The 22,877-nt window shown below is 40.6% G+C and overlaps 1 protein-coding gene across 1 annotated transcript in view; it reads left to right on the top strand.

Annotated features, from left to right (window-relative positions):
* Window positions 1-22,877, top strand: part of DGKI (diacylglycerol kinase iota) — a 146,007-nt gene that overhangs the window by 45,831 nt on the left and 77,299 nt on the right. The window contains exon 14 of the mRNA XM_077807526.1: window positions 20,031-20,131. Within this exon, the coding sequence (XP_077663652.1) occupies window positions 20,031-20,131 (101 nt within the window). The remainder of the gene's footprint in view (window positions 1-20,030; window positions 20,132-22,877) is intronic.

Raw genomic sequence — 22,877 nt, 5'->3', positions numbered from 1 at the left:
CGTCAAGGACTTTAATCCCAATCTCAAACCTCTACAAGGCGTGTGTGTCAGTGTGTCTGGGTGGTTGGGAAGAAAGGTGGAATGGGGGGGCAGATGGATTGTCTGTTGAGTTTCTTGGCATAATAAAGATGAATTATAGGAGGAAGACGTCAGAGTGACTAAGCTGGGGTTTGTCCAGTATGACGCTGTTCTGCAAAATCCCACCACAGACACCAAGTTTTCCCTTTTACATTGTCATATACATTTCTTAACTTGATGTCTGCAGCATTTAAAGGCATCCCATCAAAATCTTTACAATTGATAGAATAGGTGGATTTTTCTCCTCAGACTGGGGAAAGTGCACCCTGTGAATTATAGGTGTGTGAGATTACTGAATGGGTCTGGCACTGCATCTGAAATTGCTGGAAGCTTTTCTTGAGCTTTCTGCAAATACAGTGATTAAAAAATAATCTCACATCACACTAATTCTGAAAGCTATTATTAATTACTTTGATGATATTGGAGGAAGAGGTTAATAGCAGAAACTCCCTTTGGAATTTTGTCTGATGTAGTGGTACAGTGAGAAAGCTTTCTTTTCTTTTTCAAGTTTCTTAATGTGTTTCTGACTTCCCATTATATGTTTCAGAGTTCTGTTTTTTATAGCATTGAGGGCTGGCCGGGAATGGTAAATTTACCATCTGCCCTGCTGATGACTTTTTCAAAGGCAGTGGAATCCACTTATACAAATAACAGGTATATGTCCTTAACAGTTATGAAAGAAAACAGTTTTCTGTGGACCAAGGCAAAACACCTGCCCTAAAATACTGTGGTGAGAGTGACTTGATTTTTTTTTCCCATGGAAAATTTTGACTTTTCTTTGAGAAAACTGAAATGTTTTTGAATTTTGGATTTTTTTTCTGACACTTTTCAGGTAAATTTTCATTAAGTTGAAAACCCAATTTTCCATCAAAAACAGTTTTGATGGAAAATTTTTGACAGGATCTAACTGTGAAACTCTTTCAGGTCAATCCTTGATAGAGGGATAAACCTGTTGGAGGAATGAATTTCTAAGCCATCAAATGGAAAAGTGCAATAGTAAACTGGCTATAACAAATTAGTTACCCAAGACTTCTTCTCCTTTGCACTTAACTCTGTGTATTTAACTAAAATATACAGTATCTTATAAAAGAGCAGAACCATTTTTTGTGGCTGCGTATGCTGGAAGGAGTGAGGGCTATAGAGATTTCCCCTTCCATCCTGCACCTATCCCAACTCTCTTGTTCTCCTCAGACTCAAAGAGCTGCCTATTTTCCTGCAGTGTCTTCCTTCAGAACCTATAAACACCGCTCACCTGTAGAGAGTCTGGCTCATAGGACACAATGGGTCCCCAAACTACAACTCCCATAAAGCAGCATGCTAGGAAAGTGCAGTTTAAGGTTGATCTGACTCAAAAGGAAGCCTTTTGGGTCAACTCAACAGAATGAAAGGAAACATTTTGATTTTCAGGAATGTCACAATGTTTTGTTTCAATCAGAAATGTTGAAACAAATTTGAACATTTCCAAATATACATTTTTCAGCATACCATGAAAAATTTCCAAATTTCAACTTTTTGTCTCATTTCAGGATTAAAACAAACGTTGAAATGTTGGAATTTCCCATGGGATAGAAATTTAAAATTTTGCTCAGCTCAATAAATAGAAATGTGTTAATAAGTGGCTAGAAGGAGGCGCGTTTGGGGTGAGCAATATATATTTCTGCCTTTACGCTTATTCTAATGCTATTCTGACCAGTAACCTTTCTTCACAAGCAGAGGTAGCTAAACAGTATAGTGATAGATTCAAGAGGCAAAGTCTATTTAGCTTAACAAAGAGATGGTTAAGGGGTGACTTGATTACAGCCTATGAGTACCTACATGAGGAACAAATATTTAATAATGGGTTCTCCAGTCTAGCAGAGAAAGGTATAACGTGATCCAGTGTCTGGCAGTTGGAAGATAGACAAATTCAGACTGGAAATAAGGCATTATTTTTAAAAGTGAGGGCAATTAACTAATTGAACAATTAACTAAGGTTCATTTCAGATTCTCCAACACTGGCAGTTTCTAAATCTAGATTGGATGTTTTTCTAAAAGATCAGCTCTAGGAAATTTTTTTTGGGGGGGAGTTCTCTGGCCTGTGTTATACAGGAGGTCAGACTAGAGGGTCACAATGGTCTCTTCTGGCCTTGGAATCTGAGTATTGAAAGGTATGATGGTTTTGGGATCTGTCTGCTAGAGTCTTTAGTTGATATTAATAAATGTTACAGTGCTGAACCTAAGCAGGATTTGAAGTCAAGTTGCTCAGGTGGGAAAATCCAACAGAAATAGTCAAGATATTCTGGTATCATAGTTTTTTTTTCACGTTAGAAAATAGAAACACAGTGGGGACCTTTCTTACAGAAGAGGAAGGTCACTGTAGGCATCTTACTTTCCCTTGACTACTGCTATTAAATGGACTCCCTTGGTTTCTCTTCTGCTGCTGTGATTTCTGGATGTTTGGGTTGTCTTTCTTTTGTTGTGCTGATTAGTAAATTCATTTACCTCCTGGCATAGGATGTGAGTTGTCAGTAGATATTTGGAAGGTGGTGAACCTAACTTTTTCTTCCTTCATGTTTTCATGTTGAGGCAGTGATAAATATTAGGCCTTCAGAGGGCAGCTTCCCTGTAGATTTCTTTTTTTAATGGACTAGTCTCCATAATGTGAACTCACCAACCTTATCTATCTCATAAATCATCTCAGGTAACATTTCAAAAGCATCTAAGAGACTTAGGACCCTAAGTCTCCCTGACTTGCCACGGAACTCAGGCTCCTAAGTCACTTAGGCAATTTTGAAAATTTTGCTCTCGTCTATTTACCTAATCTAGGTTTTTATACCATGCTCATTACCCTAGTATCTAAGGGCCATCTCCTTTCTCTGTCATTTCACAATTCATCTCATCCCAAGGTGTGGGGAAGTGAGCAACATTTAATGTTTGTTTTTGAGAGTAAAATGTCTTAAAGGTTATAAAAGAGAATGAATAAGAAATCTGCTCCTGAATAGAATCTGAGCCAGGGATCCAAATCTAGCAATACCGTTGAACCACTTAAGCTGAAGGAGAATTTCCTTTCCTTGCTGACTGCAGCAGCACTAATAGCTCATTCAAGCCTTCAGCTATTAGAGGACCAGACAGTTTCACATGTGTTGCATTCCACCTGAGCTGGGCAAATGATTGGCAATGAATAATTTATCCAGTGAATTTCACATCCCCGGTTACTGAGTTATCCATTAACAGATTGTGATCTTCTCAAATGTATTCATTATCTGAAATTATTCATAGAATAATTTCTGCAAATATTCTTTGGTCTCTTCATTGTTCATCACTGAATGTTCAGTTCATTATTGAATATTTCCTATTTGAAACTTGTTTCTGTTCTCTGATTGGATGAAAATACCACTACTAACCAGAATCAGGTTTCTGGTTTGAACATCTTCTGATTATGAATTTGAAATTCTTTTTCAATAAATACTGTACAATATTTTCTTAAAATTTTCTGCTTCTGCAAACATCCTGCCAATTAAACCAATTTGCAAGAAGAAAATGTAAAAAAGTTCCGAATACAGTCAGTATGGTTGCTAACTTTCTATTGGCTGCAAAACAGACCTTTGAGGCCTCACCCTTGCCCTTGCTCTTCCCCCCAAAACCTCTCCCCCCATCATTCGATCGTCTCCACCTCCCTCCCCCTGAGCGGGGCTCCCTCTGCTCCGGGCTTGGGACGGGAGCTGCTGCAGCCTGACGTGGAGCCTGCCTGCAGGTAGGAGGTAGCCCCGGCTGAGCAGGGACTGGCACAGGTTGATGACCTCTTGCTTCCACCCACTCCTAGCCCACAGTAACCAGACTTTTGGTGTCCGGTCAGTACATCTGACTGGACACTGCCAGGTCCCCTTTTCGACCAGACTTTCTGGGCAAAATCCAGGCACTTGGCAACCCTAACAGTCAAAGAAAATTGGTTTAAAAGTTAAAAAGAATGTTTGCATTGCAATTGGAGGACAATGTTCAGGGTCAATATACCGTGGTCGCACATATAATGTTTCTACAACTTCATTGTTTGTTTCTGATAGGTGCTTTCCAAACATAAAAGAAGGCATAGTCTCTGCCTTATTCTATATACCATTACACATAATGGGGATATAATAATGAACCAGTAAAGAGGTTCAATCCAGAAGTGACTTTTTAGGTGCAACAATTGTACAATGTTGATTGATATTGTTTACACTCAGGAACAGTGCAAGTTGTAGACAGGAAAAAGGCAGATCATGGGGTAATGGTAAATTTGTTTACTTCTCATATCTGATTTCCATTCGTCTTCTGAGTCAGTTTGTTAAATTTAGTGGCAAAAGTAAGACTTTACTGTAGCCAGACTAGCAGAGTCAATTTTGCTGCAGAACAATGAGCTGCATTCTGTTCTGCTGCATGCATCATTAAAAGACTTGCCAGTTAAGTTATGATTCCATAATCTCTCTTGTTGATGCTGGAGATTTATGAAACAGAACACAGCTTGGTTTTCAGAGATCAGGCTAAGCGTGTGATGCTGGCAGTTAGGTTTTGCTTACAAATCAGACAATATTTTTCTGTGTGGAAGCCATTGAAGAGGAATTAGAAGGAACACTAAGAATCAGTTTTCCCAGAGTCACTGTCTGATCTGGAACCCCAGTTTAAAACACTGCTCTGCAAGTTGTAACTAATCAGAGGCATACAAAACCCTACAGAGAGAGTATTCGGCTTTCAGTTTGGGTTAAAGAAGAATGATCTGCTATTATGAAACAAAAATTGTTCCAAAGGTTAAATATAGAAGCATTCCATTGGGACAGTTGAGAGAGGTACAGAGACCCCTTTGAGTATAGAAACTAAAGAAACCGACTTTGGGAGTTACTGTGTAATGTGCATGGTTCCCGAAGATATGTTAAGGAAGAATAGGGACAGCATTTTGACATTATGGATAGAGGAATTCCAATTAAGACTATTTTTGTAAACATTAACAAAAATTGGCAGATTTGCGGAGGCAAATCCATCATGTCAAGCTTTGGCTCTTCTGGACTTGCAAGGTGCATCACAGGCTTTTCAAACTCTACAGGCTTAAGATCTTTCAGTGCCTGTGGGACCCTGGCCCAGAAACCACAATTAGTGTAACTGTGCACATTGTTTGCCATTAGCCTGTCCACAGCCTTCAGAAAAAACCTTTGTGTCACTTCGCAGTGAACATTGTCATTTGTTCTGTTTGCCTTTTTTTGGGGGGGGGTGGGGTTGCTGCTGCCTCTCTAGAGCAATCTTGGAACTTTGCATATGTCTTCATTCAAATGTTTTGTGATGCATTCCTTTTGTTTCTGTTTAAATGTTGTATGTCTCTCTCTCTCTTGCCTGGCTTCTTCATTGTCTGTCCATGCTGTTGTGCTGACTCTGTCTTGGCTGCTCATTTCCTGCTGCCTATAGTCTCCAAAAAGGGCGCTCTGCAGACCTGAGAAGAGTCTCGGCTCCCCCTGACTCCTTCACTCTGTGAGTACTCTGCTTTTTCTTTTCATTTCCTTCCTCCCTTTCATGTGTGTTCTGTCTGCTTCCCTTAACTTTTGTCTGTTGCACACTTCTACTGTACCCACCGTCCCGGCAACAATGCGATCAAGACAGTCTCTCTCCCAAAGGAGCAGATTGAGCAATGCAGTGATAAATGCCTGGAATAGGAGTTGTTTCTTTCTGTTTGATCTTTTTTTGTTGTTGCGTGAGTGGGGTGTTGGGTAACCAGATAGCAAGTGTGAAAAATCAGGACGGGGGTGGCGGGTAATAGGTGCCTACATAAGAAAAAGCCCCAAATATTTGGACTGTCCCTATAAAATTGGGACATCTGGTCACCCTACTGAATGTCAGGTCCTAAGTGCAGCTGCATTCTTTGGCTGCTGGGGTTGATTCTGGCCTGCAGGTTTTCAGAAGCCAGGAGTGCTTTGAAGGCACCACATTTGTCTCAGTTCCCCACCTGGAAGAGGCAGGAAGCACCTCTCAAGTGCCTTCTTCCTCCCCCAACTAATGCTTAGAGAAGCATTGACAGGTGCTGGAAGGAGACACGACTATTTTCCCTCCAGTCAAGGAGAAATGAACAAGACCGTCTGGGGTTCCTCCAGAAGCACATGTCCCAAACATAGCCATTGTTAAATATTCAAATGCATACCCAGAGCATTTGCTTGGCTTAAGCAGATGCTGATGCTTCTGTTTATTCCATGGCATTGTTCACTAGTTTGTTCCTAGCACAGCTTCCAACCAATTATTGAGGAGCTAGAACTATGCTGCTGCATCTGTGCTTGCACTTCTGGAAAATGCATTTGTCTTGAAAAGGTACAAGTTCCTTTTCTGATGGTCACACAACATCCCTGGGAATACTGGAGATGAAGTGAATAGCGTCTCTCTTTCATGAACGTACAAGATTCAGAACTGGGATTTTTGCTTTTCAGTTTTAATCAAAAATAGCCCAACCCCACCCCACCCTCCAAGCATAAGCATTTCTTCTTCTAACTGGTAAAAACCAGAAACTTATTCCTGCAGTGGTGTTGGACCAGTTTGTATAGTGGGCGTGCTGAGAACCATTGAACCAAACTGTAAACTAAGTATATGACGGAAATCACTTCAAGCAATGACCTGTGGTAGCACCCCTAGTTCCAGCACCTGTGTCTGAAGGGGAAAGTTACTGTTCTGTTTGCAGCTGCATTAGAAAATAAAACAGACCCTTCCTGGCAGTATTTTGACTGTCAATAACTCCAGTGTGGTACACTGGCTATCCTGTAGCTCAATCATTTAAGAATCTAACATCTCTATAAAAATGTGGAGAACTGGTGATTTTTAAAAAAGGCAGGCACAGACAATGGTTATTGCTTTATTTACTCATTCCCTTAATAAGGCTGTGCTTTATTGTCAACCCTGGGCACATTTACAATAAAAACAACCACCATGTACTATGTCAACCCTATCTGTACAGCTTGGCTTCAAAAATGTTTTGTTACTATTCAGTCATGCAGTTGGTTTTGTGTTTGCACCACTTTTGTCGTCATGTTTTGTGAATGTTGTGCTGGACAACTTTGAATGACAAGCAGGTCTGTGGAAAAAATGAATTTGAAGACTATATTAGAGAATAGTGAATTTCAGACTGTGACTGTGAATATTCACAGCGGAATCTTTATTCTAAAAGTTATGCTCAGACAATCGTGGAACAGCAACAATGCTGTGTGTGGCCTGTTTGCCCAGTGAAAACTAACCAACCCAGTTCTATTTGTGAATATTGGGTACTTGCAGTGAACTGTTGTCAAACCAAGACTTACTTGCTCAGTGCATTCAGTGAATAATTAAAAAAAAAGAACAAATACATTTCAAAAAATTATAAGCAGCTCATTGATATTTGACAGACGAGAAAATATCCTCATTCATCATGCATTATTGCTATAACATATTCACTCAGCTCTATGAAGAAATATTAACACAAAGAAAATAACTCCCCCATTTAATAAAACCAGGTACACCCCTCAAAGCAAGCACCTAGAAAAAGCCCGGTTAAAGCCTTCCTGCATGCCCTGAATGTTAACAAACTTGGGGACCAAGGAGCAGGGGAGTGTGTTTCAGAGTCAAGGGCCATACAAGGAGAATGACCTCCAAATCTGGGTACTGTTAGGCTGAGTATCCCAGCTGGTCTCAACTGTCAGGATAAGGCAGAAAGATCACAGCAGTTTCTGAGACATATGGGACCCAAGCTAATTTGTAAGTCAAAGATACACTGTATCTTGAAATCTGTAAAAATAGATTAAACATGCAGCTGCACTATGACTGCCAATTAATGTGTCTGATTAATTGAAGTAAGAACTCAAGAGGTGTTAGGGAAATTTGATTTGGGCTGTGATTGCTTTGAGATTCAAATGTTCCTTGTCTGTTGGGTAATGAGGAAAGTATGTGTGTTCCAGTTAGCAGAGTACAGCAAGAGGGATTCTGTGGCATTTCAGGGATAGAGCCTGCACCCTAGATAACCTTCAGGTTTTCTGGAGCAGTGTCTGTGGACTGGATAAGTCTTGAATTTTGGGCAGCAAAGAATGTGAAAGAAAGAAACACACACATCCCCTCTCCCCCAATTAATTATATATTTTAAATTAATTTTTCCAAATACAACAAATATACAAAAATACTAGATTCATCATAATACCCAAAGTAAATGAAGAGGGTTTGGATAAAAGGAGGGGAATGGAAGCAACATATCTATCTTCCGAGTCTATGGTAATCATAGACTTCTAAAAAGTCAGCCCAAATGGCTTTGAATGTTTCAGGCATTCCCTTTCTGCGGCGTGCCAGTCATTCGTTAGTTGCAAGGTCAGCCGTATCACTGAATTAGGCATCAATATTTGGTCAGGATTGACATTTCCATTTTTGCAGGATTAATTTTTTAATCACCAAAACTTGAACCATGCTGCTTTGTTACCAGGTAATCTCCAGCTTTCCAGAATATATCCAAGAATGTAATTTAAGGGGGAGGGCTCCAATTTAGCATCCAATATCAAATTGTTCCTTTGACCCACCTCATACCAGAAATTCTTGATACAGGGGCACTCCCAAAACATACAAGCTAATGAATACCAAGGGAGTTACATTTCCAACAGTGGTCAGCATTTATGAGGCTCATTACCATTAGTCGGTGTGGAGACCAGTGTATCTGAAAACATGTATTTTGGTGAATGAGCCATAGCTTCAGGTCTGTAATTGCTTTTTTAACATTAGATACAATTGTATTCCATTGGGTCAGAGATGTGTATCCAAATCTCTATTCCAAGCAACTCTCAAATTATCAAATCTTTGGCAGAGTTTTTTGGGCCAGAAAATCATAAAAGGCTACTGTTGGGGGATATTGTCTTTGAATTATGAATAGTAGAGAGTTTTGCAACTCGGATTGGGTATAATATGCCTTTATTTTTTACTGAGGACTTATGGGTAGAGTCGAGTACTCACACTTTTAGTGGAATGTTTTTTAAAGTGGGAAGTATGTTTAGATCTTTGAGTATATGCTCAGTTGGGATGATGCATATGAATATCATATTTGAGCCGTGCAGTTGATGCAAAGCAGTATAACTGTTTGGATTTATCTGAAAAATTAGCATTGGCTACTTGAAAAACAAGAAGTAATTGACTTACTTGGGCCTGCGTTTAGAGATGTAAGCATTGCTAAAGGATCCAACTTCTACAAACTTTTCATACATAAAAGGAGCACTGTGGATATGCTGTGATTATTTACTACTAAGATCTGCATACAGAAAAATGTTGTTATTGTCTAGTTGTTATTGTCTAATATAATGAGTATTCTTGGCTAGCGGGGTAGGTGTGATATTTACAGCAATGTTCACATCTTTTGTCTGTGTGGGCAACAAAAGTACTGAAAGGAATCAATTTCTGATTTTAGAAATAAAGAAATCTGTTTGTATGGTGTGCACATGCGCTACAAACTCTTCGAAACGGCCAAATAAACACCCTAACCATAAAAGAAAAAGCATAAGGAGGACCAAAGTAAAACAAGACAGCAGAGGGTGATTTAGAGAAAATGGGTCATTGTCTAACAGTGGAATTAAGGATCAAAGAGGTCCCCCACCCCCCCGAATGAATTATAAGCATTTGAGATGCTCATTTTTCTTTGTCCTTTTTTCTGTTTTCAATCAGTTGATCATTAGCTGGTGTTAGGCAAGACTTTAAAATTTAGTTAGCAGCTGAGTCAGAAACAGAAACACCAGAGGCTCAAAGACACCGGTAGCTGTAAACATTTGATAAACTTATTGGTCAAATGTCCGCCCAGTAACTTGGCTCTTAGAACAGAACAAACCCTCCCTTCACAGCCCTCTGGATATTTGTAAATACTCACCCCCACCCCACCCCTTCGCCGAAAGGGCAGTTATAGATAATGGATGTAATCAAAATAGTTTTGATGCGTATGTTCTGTTCCTGTCACTGTCATGTTCAATGCGTTCTCTGTCTCTGAAACAATGTTTGTCTCTGTAAGAACAAGATAAATGCAAATGAAGTGATAAGAGAAAGGTATATAATTGGTCACTGTAACCCCACACTTTTGAAGCTGTTTATCAGTCTTCCCGGTACTTTGAAATGAACCCCTTCAGTATTCTCTGTGCCTGCCTGATCCTTTGGGAAAAGAATCTCCGTGCTTCACACTGGGCTAGTGTTAAAAGTGAGTTTTCTGAATCCTTCCTAGACCATCCGAAATCACTTAAGGCAGTGGTTCTCAAACTTTTTTTTTTGTGGACCACTTGAAAATTGCTGAGGTCTCGGCGGACCACTTAATGATCTTTCCAAATGTTGGTTGTACCGTTAGCTAACTATTGTAAAGCACTTTGGATAAAAGCACTATATAAAAAAAACCTTAATAATAATTTTTTTTGTTCTACAAATAAAAGCACACAACTCATATTTTAATATCAGTAGTCTTACCTTTCTAATGTGATCGATGTGCCCTTTCTCCCCCGCTGTGGCAGCCCCTGAGCTGGGGCTGGGAAGGACGGGGATTTCTCCCGGTCTCCTCCACAGCAGCAGTCCCCGAGCTGGGGCTGGAAAGGAGGGCTGTCTCTCCCCGGCAGCCGCAGCCCTGGAGCTGGGGAAAGTCACCTCTTTCTCTGGCCGCCGCAGCCCTGCACGTTCCAAATTCCCCCACCCCCTCTTGTCACCCCACTGCCCCCTCCCACTTACTGCCTATTTCCCTCTAGGCCACCACCTCACCTTAATGTGCTTCTTCTCCAGGGTCCAGGCACCTAATTAGTGGAGCCATGCCTGTGTGGTTCCACTAATTAGGTGGGTGGCCCTTCATTCTCTCATGTGCAGCTGCCCAGGCGCGCACCTTAGAGGGATCTATCCACGGACCACGTGTATGGAGCTCACGGACCACTGGTTTGAGAACCTCTGACTTAAGGCATGCAGTGAGGTTTGTACCTGGGTAATGCTACTTTTGTAAGGTAGTACTGTTGGGTTCCATTGGCACACTGTAGATAGTGTAAGGAAGAAGCTTAAGTCCGACTGACGTTGATAGGACATAAGAACAAAAGTGCTTACAGTTAAGTACATACTTATTTGCTTTGCTGAATTGGGGCCTAAGGAAAGAAATTAATATATTGTGCAAATGACATGTCTGACAGATAATAAACCATTTAGTCCAACTAACTCTTGATTTGAATGGGTCAGACTCCCTAGCAAGATTGGCCTTTAACAGCTGACACTATGAATTAGCTATTTGAAATGATCCTTTTTGATAAGAATAATGTCCAGTACATAGCAATGTCATGAACTAGCAGTAGGATTGGAAGAAGATAATTTAGTCTACAGAGGACTTGGCCCAGTATACTTATTGAAATCAATTAGATGTAAGTACAGTTGAATGAATGTTGATCATTGCTAACTTTTTTTTTATTTTTATAAAGAGAATGGTGATCTCTAGTATTACTTTTTGTAGTAGATTCCTGGGTTAGCAGTGAGATGGTCATGATCAGGCTTGAATCTTTCTAACGCTCAAATGGATTTAAAAGACAAAGCATGAGATTTTCAGCCATGCTGTGGCTTCTTTGTGACACTGTTGCGCGGCAAAGGGCTGTAAATCTAGTGCTGGGACAGAGTTTAGAAGGCATGGCTGGGGACTGGCCAGATAACTCTTCCACTCTGTTGATACCTAGCTTCCAAAATAACCCCTTGGGACCTCAGTCAGCCCTGGTGCAACTTACAGCAGCCCTGAGGTTACTTTATATTGTGTTGCGGCATTGGGCGAGCTCCAGAATGGGAGAACGGTTAGGAGGCATAAAACCCCCAATCCTGAATGAAGCAAGCTTGGCCGGATCCTGGCTAAGATATTTAAACTTGTTTGTTCAGTGGAACTCACCTCTTCAGGATATTGTTTAGGCAAATAGCTTAGTAAGGATTTTGGATTTTTTTTTTAAACTTCATCTGAAGCAGCTGGCATTGTCTATTGTGAGAGACAGGACACCATCTAGATGGTTCTTTTCCATTAGGTAGTTCCTATGTTTTAAATAGATAAGCTGTCAGAAGCAACCTAATTTTAATACATTATTTCCAAGCTCTGCCAATGAGATCTTAGCAGTGAGGTTAATTTATTTTTCTCCTTTGATTGCTGTTATCCTGCTCCTGATTGTTCTAAACACAAGGACATTTAATTAGTTTTCCATGTTTATTTCTTCTTCGGGAGATAGGTAATTCATTAATCTGCCTCTGCAAACATGTCCCAGAGGAGTTTTGTGTTTTCTAAAGTTTAGAGGTTTTGGGGGCGTGGGGGGCAGGAGGGAAAGGGAGGGAAGAGCTGAGGATGCTTTTTGGTGAATCCCATTAACAGTGTTATTAACAGCATTTGCATAGTCTGAGGTGGGCTGTATTTGGAAAGTTCTGTGAAAAATACCTCACTGGATTCTGCAGGGTTGTTTTTTGACCCCTTCCTCTATCTTTATGCAGACATGAACAATGAGAAACGGTTCATTGGATTTATAAATAATTGGAATGGGAATTAGGGTGTGTATATCACAAGTTGTTTTCCCCCAGTTGAATCAACCTCGTGTCCTAGCACAAGTGTGTTTTGATTACCACGCTGGAGCTCCAAGATCAGGAGCCAGCCTGACCTCTCCTATTCTTTCTTTCCTGGTTGACTGGAGGCTGAAACACACAGCTGAGGTACAACAGCTGTGCTCCAAGAAGGGCATTTGGAATCATCCCACCAACATCTGGATGATTAACAGGGCAGTATTGGGGTCAGAGCTTCATCACAAGATGAGTGTGCCTTACTGCTGGATGGAAATACACAGTGTTTTTGATGGTGACTGCCAGAATTTGTATGTGTGTGCTGTCTACATGAATTCAGACAAAGACAAGGGACAGAAAGCATTACTGATGTATTACTTTCTTCCCCAGGTCCATGTCTGAACACATGTATATAAAACATACATGCATACATATTCTGGTGGCCACCATCAGAACCTAGTGTATCTCACTGTAGGACACACTCATCTTTTGATGAAGCTGTAACCCCAGTACTGCCAGCAGTTAATCATCCAGCAGTTGGTGGGATGATGCCAATTGCCTGCTTGGAGCATAGCTGTTTTACTGCTGTCTGTCTGTCTGTATGCAATCCCTCAAGTTTATAAATCTAGGCTCTTTAGCAGGCTTGTTAGTTCACAGGTACAGAATTCCAGGACTGCTGTAGTTTAGGTTAAAGACTGGTTATCATTAGATAAAAGTGTGTCACTTCTCCAGTGAGCAATTTCCCTTAGGGAGGTGGTGGGAATTAAAATAATTGCATCAAATGAACTGAGTCTTTCTCTAGCATGATAAAGACCTGATTCCTGCTGTACACCTAGTGGATATTGACTCCTTGGTTCCTGGAGAGGGCGGTGCTGGTGCATGATGTGGGAGTAGGTGAAATCCATAGCAGGGATATCTCACTGCATGTGCGTGAATTACAAATAATGAATACTGAAAGCAGTGGCTGTCATGAATAGAAAGCAATTCATCACATAAATTTTAAATGAACACATTGTTAGAAATTGAAGTGTGTTTTCAGGAAATTCATGAACTGACAGTAGGGTAAATTCATTCAAGATCTAGTTCACTGTGAATAACTTGTCAAACTCTGGATGTGCTACATATGACTAGTTTCAGAGTAGCAGCCATGTTAGTACATGGCACCACAAGTACTCCTGTTGTTTTTACATATGACTAGATTTTATTAAATGCATAAAAATCTTGCTCCTTAGAAAGTACCTTTTAGCACTGCAACTTCCAATATTAGCCTAGTGCTACCAGAGAGCTCTTTTTTCCAAGAAGGTAACATCTTGTGGCTTAGTATTATCATTCATCTTGAACATGGTTAAAATGGCATGTCCTCTTCCTTGCATGCTGCATATTTTAGCAGCTGTAACTTATTTTTGAAATGTGCATCTTAGTGCTGCACTTGGCTTTTTTGGGGGAAAAAACCAGCTGTGTTGATTTATAACAGCTTACTTACTCTAGTGACTGAACTGGAAAGGAATTATGTCTACTGAAGTCAAATAGTATATTTAAAGGTTATGTGCTTGGTTTTTTTTAATAAAAACAAATTCAAAGATGCACCATAGAATTAAAGCAATATTTTTTATAGTATTTGGAAAGCACCCTCTTAAACATTTTCTTGTGAAACGGGGTTTCTTACTGCAGAGGATGTTGTATGGCTTGTTTTTTTCATGCCTTCCTGAGCTCCAAATATTATTTTAGCTTGCCACTGACTATAAATCTCACTTCACTCTTCCAGTTCTGGGTCTGAACGTGGAAACATAGATTGGACTTCTTGCACTTTGGGGTCCCTGCTTCTCCTCTTCCCCTTTCTAATTTACAGAACAAGTATGGGACACGCAGGACCAGTGTGGCCTGTCCCAAAGCTGCACTACTAATGTACGCTAGCTTTGACATGGTAGGACCAAATGTAGGTGTGAGAGGGTAGTTTTGTCTCTGTGCCTTTCCTTCGCTGGATTTCGTGCATAGAAAGGTTGTTAGTTGTACCATTAAAGGGGGGAGGGATAGCTCAGTGGTTTGAGCATTGGCCTGCTAAATCCAGGGTTGTGAGTTCAATCCTTGAGGGGGCCATTTAGGGATCTGGGGCAAAAATTGGGGATTGGTCCTGCTTTAAGCAGGGGGTTGGACAAATGACCTCCTGAGGTCCCTTCCAACCCTGATATTCTATGATTCTGTACCCCATGAGAAAATGCCTCTGGGTAAATGAGCCACCACCCAACTGTTCCCGGTAGGATTTCTGAAAAAGTACAGAGAGGAGCCCCTTGAGTTGTCTTGTCTACCCTTCCTAGAATTGATGGGCATGTTACCAAAATCTTATGGTCAAAGAGTCAAAGGCAAATGATGCATCAAAAGAATTGCCAAGGATACTAGATTTTCATCCATTACCCCAGTGTTTCCCAAACTTAGGAAGCCGCTTGTTCAGGGAAAGCCCCTGGCGGGTCGGGCCGGTTTGTTTACCTTCTGCGTCCTCAAGTTCCGCAGATCGTGGCTCCCACTGGCCACGGTTCACCACTGCAGCCCAACGGGGGCTGCACGAAGTGGTACTGGCCGCCGCTTCCCGCAGCCCTCATTGGTCCGGAGCAGCGAACTGCGGCCAGTGGAAGCCGCGATCGGCCGAACCTGTGGACACGGCAGGTAAACAAACTGGCCTGGCCCGCCAGAGGCTTTCCCTGAACAAGCAGCGTCCCGAGTTTGGAAAACACTGCATTACCCCAAGGAAATCATTAACCAACAAAATCAATGCAGTTTCTGGACTACACCAGGCTGGCTGGACTCAGGAAAATCTGAGGATTGCCAAAGATGCTTTTACCATAAGTGGCTTCACCATCTCAATATTCTTACCTGCAAAATGGATTATCAGGAGCAAAGCTCTGTGTTTGGGGGATAGTTCCACAGAGTTTTCTGTGTCTGTCCTGAGGAACTAAAGAGTAGAGCTGGCTGATTTCCCTCCCCTCACCTCTGGAATATTTAGATGAGAACAAACAAAAATAATTTTCTTTTAAATTTTCCATGGAAATTTTTGATTTTTCAGTGGAAATTCAAAAGGAAAAAATATTTTGTTTTTCAGTCATTCAGCTTTCAATAAAAAAAATTGAAAATTTTCCACAGAAGGAAGATAATTCTTGTGAAAAATTTTATTTAATCAAAACTCCAGTTTTCCATTGAAAACCAGTTTCAACAAAAATAATTCAACCAGCCATACTAAATAATTTAGCGGACTGGTAGGTGGTCTTGTTGGTAAGATATTGGACTGGGACTCTGGAGAGTGGAGTTCAGTTCCTGACTCTACCAGAGATTTTCTGTGTGACTCTGGGAAAGTCACTTAATGGTTCTGTGTCTGAGTTCCCCCTCTGCAGAATGAGGATAATGATACTTAGTTACCTCTCAGGGGTGTTTTGAGGATACATTCATGTTTGTGTGGAGCTCAGAAATGATGGTCATGGGGACTATATAATTACTTCTGTAGACTGAAGGTCACCAGTTTGGTTTTGGATTTTGCTACCAGACAGCTCTGTGTGATGGGATGAGTCAGTCATTTCAGTTGAGTGCCTAGTGAACAGGTGTCCATATCACACAAACCTCCTTCATAACTGGAACCCTTACTGGCAGTTTCATAAAGAAGAATGAATGAGAGAGAACAGTGCCTCTCAACCTTTTTGTTAGTGTGACCCTGTGTTGCAATAGAGATACAAGCTTTTTTTAAACCCCAATGCCCCTCCCCGCAGTCTAACCATAAAGAAAGTGAAGGAAATTGCGACCCCTGCCTCCAGGCCTGTTCAGGGTCCCCAGGCTGAGCACCCATGTGCTGGGAGAGTGAATTATCTTTATAATCACAGAGCTGGGGCTTAGGTTAATTTTAAAACACAGTACATAGTGGGGAAGCCAGCACTTCCCCTTCACATGTTGTACCTGTGGACAAAAGACTTCAGTTTCCAGGGCTATCAATCTGTCACTTTTAACAAACTTGAATAAATTCACTGAAATATGTTTTCCTTCCCTCAGACAAAGACCATGCAATTAAATTCTTATATTCCCAGACTTAAAAAAATTTCTTATCTTTTTTCTTGCTAAAAATAAAATCCCTAGCAATTTTTCATTTTAGGAACCTGTATTTTATATGACTTGCAAGGAAACATAACTCCTCAGACTATCCTATTCATTTCTCAGCCAGCCAGCTGTCTGACACTAAATGTCTTTGACAAAAAGTGACTAAATCTAATTATATAGATATTGTTTCATCTATGTGCTCACTGCCCCCCCCCCCATCTATATATCTGCCTCCGTGTTGGTCTGCCTACCTGTAAAAACTGCAGATGGAGAGAGCTGGTTATACGGAATATCATAATGCCAGTTAAGTTAGAAGGATGTCCCCTGAAGCTGTGCTGGAAGTTAGTAGCCCAGCTGTCTGTCAAATAAACCGTGACAAGTTTAGCTTGCACATGGACAGGTTCCTGACATCTCTGGGCACCTGGACACCACAGCTCCTGTCAATCAGCACAGGAGAAATGTTGGTAGCTTGTATACTGCAAAAAGCATCACTCCTGCTGCTGATAACATTTATGATTCCTTAGAAGTTGTACTTTATGTACAGGTCATTTGTATCATTGCTACAGGAACTCCTGTATAGAACAGGAGGTTCTTTGATAAAGCTCTTTCCAGTGTGTTGTCTTATTCTCCAGTTACAGAAGAGCCCTGAATTCATTATTCTTTGTCACTTTTCAGGCAAAGACAACTGTGCCTAAGGGCTTCTTTAACTGGGACTTCATTTTCAATTTCTTTCTTTTCATCTACCCAGAGGTGGCACAACTGTTTTTTTCCAACAGACCAAAAGTATACGATAAGCTCACTCTGAAATACTTGCTAATTGCCATCTCGGAGGATTTACCAAGACAGGTCAGAGACAACATGTTTTGTTAAGTCAGCTGTATTTGCAGACAAAGGAATAATGGCACACTTGTAAAAAGTTTACCTTTCTGAAACACAGCTAGTATTGAGATTGGTTTTCCAACAGGCAAAACAATTCCTGTAGATCAGATACAGTGGAAAGGAGAAGGACCAAGAAGAAAACTTAATAAAGTGGATAGAACCATGTCCCTTCATACAAATATATCTATGCATAATATTTTAATTTTTGGAATACCATGAGTATATTAGGTGTGTCAAGGTTCCTTTCCCACTCTGAACTCTAAGGTACAGATGTGGGGACCCGCATGAAAGACCCCCTAAACTTATTCTTACCAGCTTAGGTTAAAAACTTCCTCAAGGTACAAACTTTGCCTTGTCCTTGAACCCTATGCTGCCACCACCAAGTGTTTTAAACAAAGAACAGGGAAAGAGCCCACATGGATACGTCTTCCCCCAAAATATCCCCCCAAGCCCTACACCCCCTTTCCTGGGGAAAGCTTGATAAAAATCCTCACCAATTGGTACAGGTGAACACAGACTCAAACCCTTGGATCTTAAGAGCAATAAAAAATCAATCAGGTTCTTAAAAGAAGAATTTTAATTAAAGAAAAGATAAAAGAATCACCTCTGTAAAATCAGGATGGTAAATACCTTACAAGGTAATCAGATTCAAAACATAGAGAATCCCTCTAGGCAAAACCTTAAGTTACAAAAAGACACAAAAACAGGAATATACATTCCCTTCAGCACAGCTTATTTTACCAGCCATTAAATGAAAGAAATCTAATGCATTTTCTAGCTAGATTACTTATTAATTTAACAGGAGTTGGAAGGCTTGCATTTCTGATCTGTTCCCAGCAAAAGCATCACACAGACAGACGAACCCTTTGTTCCCCACCCCTCCAGCTTTGAAAGTATCTTGTCCCCTCATTGGTCATTTTGGGTCAGGTGCCAACGAGGTTACCTTAGCTTCTTAACCTTTTACAGATGAAAGGGTTTTGCATCTGGCCAGGAGGGATTTTATAGCACTGTATACAGAAAGGTGGTTACCCTTCCCTTTATATTTATGACAAGGTGCTAGCAACATTGCCAGACTGATATTACTGACATATTATTGAGTGAAATGTAAGTAGGATGGATGGTCTTTTGGTAACACACAGGACAGGGAATTGATTCATAACTTTGTCAGCCATTATGTGACCTTAGGGAAGTCATTTACATTCTGCACGACTCAGTTTCCCTGTCAATAAGATGGATATCACACTCATCACATGGGGTGCTGTGAAATTTAATTCATTGTTGTGTGTAAAGCATGACTGTAATACACATATTTATTTCATGGCTGTGTATGGCATACATGTACTGCGAGGAGGGCTTCCTCGACAGATTTTTGTCGATTATGTCAATCCTACTATTCCAAACCTGCTAACCTCCAAAAAGTTTCTGTTGTAGCATCTTACATCTAATTTACGGCACCACCCTGCTATTCTAATCTTAAGTCTTTCCTGACCATATTGTAGGCCAGGTGTCCACTGGGTATGGGGTTAAGATCACCAGCCAGATTTCCTGGAGAGAGACAGTTGTGCTCAAACCTTCTGCTCCAGGTAGCCCCAAGAACTACTCTTTTGTCCTGCTGAACTCTTTCTGATGGAAGGACAAATAGCCCAAATTTACAGCTGGAAAATGCAAATGTGGCCAGGTTCCTTTAGATCTTAATTAGTAGCCCCTTTGAATAGTAGAATAAAACATCAGGTGAGGGTCAGATGGAGGTAAGCATGGCTCCACAATAAGGATCTTAAGGCCAGATTTTCCAAAGGTATTTAGGTGCCTAAATATGCAGATAGGTGCCTAGTAGGATTTTCAAAAATGCCTAAGGAAGTTAGACACCTAAATCCCATTGAAATCAAATAGGAATTAGGCACCTAACCTGCATAGTCATGTTTGAAAATCCCACTGGGCACCTACCTGCATCTATAGGCACCTAAGTACCTTTGAAAATCTGTCTCTTAGGCACATTTGTGAACCTACTTCCCTGAGCTGCCCTATGTGCTTAACGACCAGTCCTGAGAATTGGGCCTAAATACCCTGAGCCATCACAAGGATTTGGAGGATGGCATTCTGCCTTCAGTTACACCTTTTCAGTCACATTGCCCTCAGTGGAATTGCAGTCAGGTACACAGTCACCAATTGTCTCCTGGAAATTTAGCAGGGGCATCAAACTGAAAACTATCAAGATCAGAAAAAAATGTGATTCCAGACTGCCCAGCAAGTAAGGAATCTTCTTGACCCATTTGGTCCTTAAAGACACATCGGTCACTTCAGTCTTAGTGGGCAGTCATCATAATCTGTTAAAAACTCAACTCTGTTGATGGAAAACTATGTGCCCACGGGGTGTTGATTTTGGTGAGGTTTCTGCTCTCTCCCTCTTGTCATTCATCTAAAATCTCCCCATACTCTACCCCCTTTTCACTCTAAGATTTTAGCCTTTTCTAACTGATCTTTTTTTTCCATTGCAGTCCCCACTCCATCCCAGACCGCCTGCGGATCCGAGTGAATAGGATTAGTTTACAAGATTACGAGGGGCTGCATTATGACAAGGAAAAACTGCGTGAAGCCTGTAAGTCAGTAGTGCCTGATTGAGTTATTGCTTTCTTTCGCCAGATAATGTCTGTAATAGACCTGATACTAGAAAAAGTGCAAGGATCAAGTATTCATTATGCATAGCTTGTACATGTAATATACAAGTGTGTCCTTAATTATGAACTTTGTATGCTATTTACATTAACCCTAGAATAACTGATCCCTGTGTATAATCCATGTATAGGCTTGGACAGTAGTCATAAGTCAGGACAGTATGCTTGTACTGGGCATATTAATTGAAAACAGTTGTCTTTAAAAAAAAACAAAAACAAAAACAGTGTCTCCCATATTGGATTTTACTCATTTTTAAAGATTCTGTAATTGACTTAAAATTTCCAGTGAGGCGTTCAATTATTGGATTCATCATATCATATCTAGGAGTTGCACTGGCATCTAGGATGGTCACAAAGCAGATACATTTGCCTCTGCAGGTGAATCATGCAACCCGAATCCTTTGGTCTTTAACAGCCCTCAGCCCTCCAGATAGAAAAAAATAATCAGTGTTTTGTGTTCTCTTGTAGTGATTTAATTGCCACATTCAGGGTGTAAGTTGAAAACAGGCAGCTGGTTGCATTGGCATCACTGATGACGATGATCCACATGCTTAAAAATGAAGAACCTTTCCTTGATGACACATGGAATCATTAATCAATGCGGGACACGGCTGCTTGTGACAACAGTTTAATAGAGTCTTGCTCATGCATCTGACTCATTATTCATGTTAAACTACAAGCAGTCTGTTTGTTGTGTAACAAAGCTGTAGCTTCCTCTATAATACAGGACTCCCTGGTAATTACAGGATGGCAGGCCTTTTAATTGGTTTGCTTTTCTTACTGTAGAACGATAGTTATACTGTTTCAGTCTCTCTCTCCCATCCCTTCCTAGTCCCTGGCTCACCATCACTTCTTCCAGCAATAGAACTGAGATGGTCTGAATTTTAATACAGGTTCTGACAGCCTCTTGTAAGCTCCTGCTGGTAGATTTCAGCCATAATTAAAGCAATTACAGACTCCATCAGAGGGCTGATGAGAATTATAACAAGATGATGGTGGAGTGGAATGGAGTAGATGATGGTGGAGTGGAGCTTCTATTAATAAACTTGAGATGTGAGTCCGATGGACCCTAGACAAAGGGGACCAGATTATAAATATTCATTTATACTGTGAAAATGTTATTTTGGATGAACTGATGCCTCTTTTGGATTTTTTTCCCTGTTGCATAGTCTCAGCATTTGAGGAAATGAAAACATACCCATTGCCAATAATTTTTTAAAATCCCTTAACAGGTCTAAAACAAACCCCTTCTAACAAACAAACAATTTAGAAGATGGGATACTGTTGTTACAACAGTAAATACATATTATGTTATTTGTTACTGGTAAAAAACACAATGATGATTTTATACGAAATGTCTAGTAACTAATGTAAGTATTATGAGAGATGTGTCAGATCTCTGATCTGGATTTTGTTTGTATGGGAATCTGGCCATTTGCTGAATTTTCGTTTATATTCATCCTAAAAATAAAAATTTGGATGTCAAATTCTTAAAATGGCTACTGCCAGATAGTGGGGACCATTTTAAATATTACCCTGCTCCTTCGTCTTTTCATCCTGCTGTTTGGACTTTCTGCTAATTTCATCTCTGACCCCACACTGGTTCCTCACCTTCTTCTTAGTACAGCATTTCTTTCTCACCAGCCTTTTCCTGGTCCAAGACCCAACTACTCGCTTCCTTCCTTCCTTCCTTCCTTCCTCTGAATGTTTTTGTAGTAGTAAAAATTTTGGAAAACAAACAAAAAAGCCCAGTCCCCCTCCAGCTGCCCCCGTCCAATCAACTTAAAATAGACGACAAAAGATATGCATCCTCCCCACTTCCCTTACAATACTTAGAAAAGTCCTGAGTGAATATATAATCATTGCAACTTACCCTAAAAGTCAAGAGACTTGTACTTTATTGGACCAAGAGCTAAACACTTCCTATCAAAATTGTGCTTATTTCAGTTTATTGGAGTTTGAATCAACTTTCAGGATGGTGCAAGGGAAGAGAAGAGTTCTCTACAGATGCTAGAAACCAAACTATTTCATAAATTATAGTCATCATCTTGAATTTGACACCTAGGAAAAAAAATTATCCATGCAGTCCAGTGAGCATAATGACATAACCTCCCTTCCCAGTTACCTTGTGACATAGACAGCATAGATCCCTGTCGAGATGTCTAAACAGCAAAACATGGTTATGGGTGTGGCAAGGAATGAGATTGAAGAGACCAGGAACCTTCAACTAGCTGAAAAATGCAGGTAACTATTACTACCGCATTTCTGAACGGGGTTATTGAATATATATTAAATGCTTTTTGGTAGTAACTCAGTGGGTCTGAACAGATATACCAAATACCCCCACTCTCTGTCTTCATCAGTGAGATTCCTCCTTTTGCCAGGGGTGCTGGAACAATTTGTATAGTGGGGGTGCTGAGAGTCATTGAACCAAACTGTAAACCCTGAATATGATGGAAACCACTTGAAGCCAGGGGGTGCAGCAGCACCCCTAGTTCCAAACCTGTGCCCTTTGCAATAAATTATTGTTAAACATTACCAGCCCAAGTGAAAAAACAAAAACTGCTCACCTGCTCTTTACCCAGATAATTATAATGAAAATTATATGATATGCTACTCACCTGTCAAAAGAAAAAAAAATCACTTACCCTGGGCAAATGGATGGGTAGA

The sequence above is a fragment of the Eretmochelys imbricata genome, chromosome 1 (assembly GCF_965152235.1).
Source record: "Eretmochelys imbricata isolate rEreImb1 chromosome 1, rEreImb1.hap1, whole genome shotgun sequence".
Lineage (NCBI taxonomy): Eukaryota > Metazoa > Chordata > Testudines > Cheloniidae > Eretmochelys > Eretmochelys imbricata.
The sequence above is the reverse complement of the archived record's forward strand: the minus strand, read 5'-3'. Positions and strand labels throughout refer to the sequence as shown.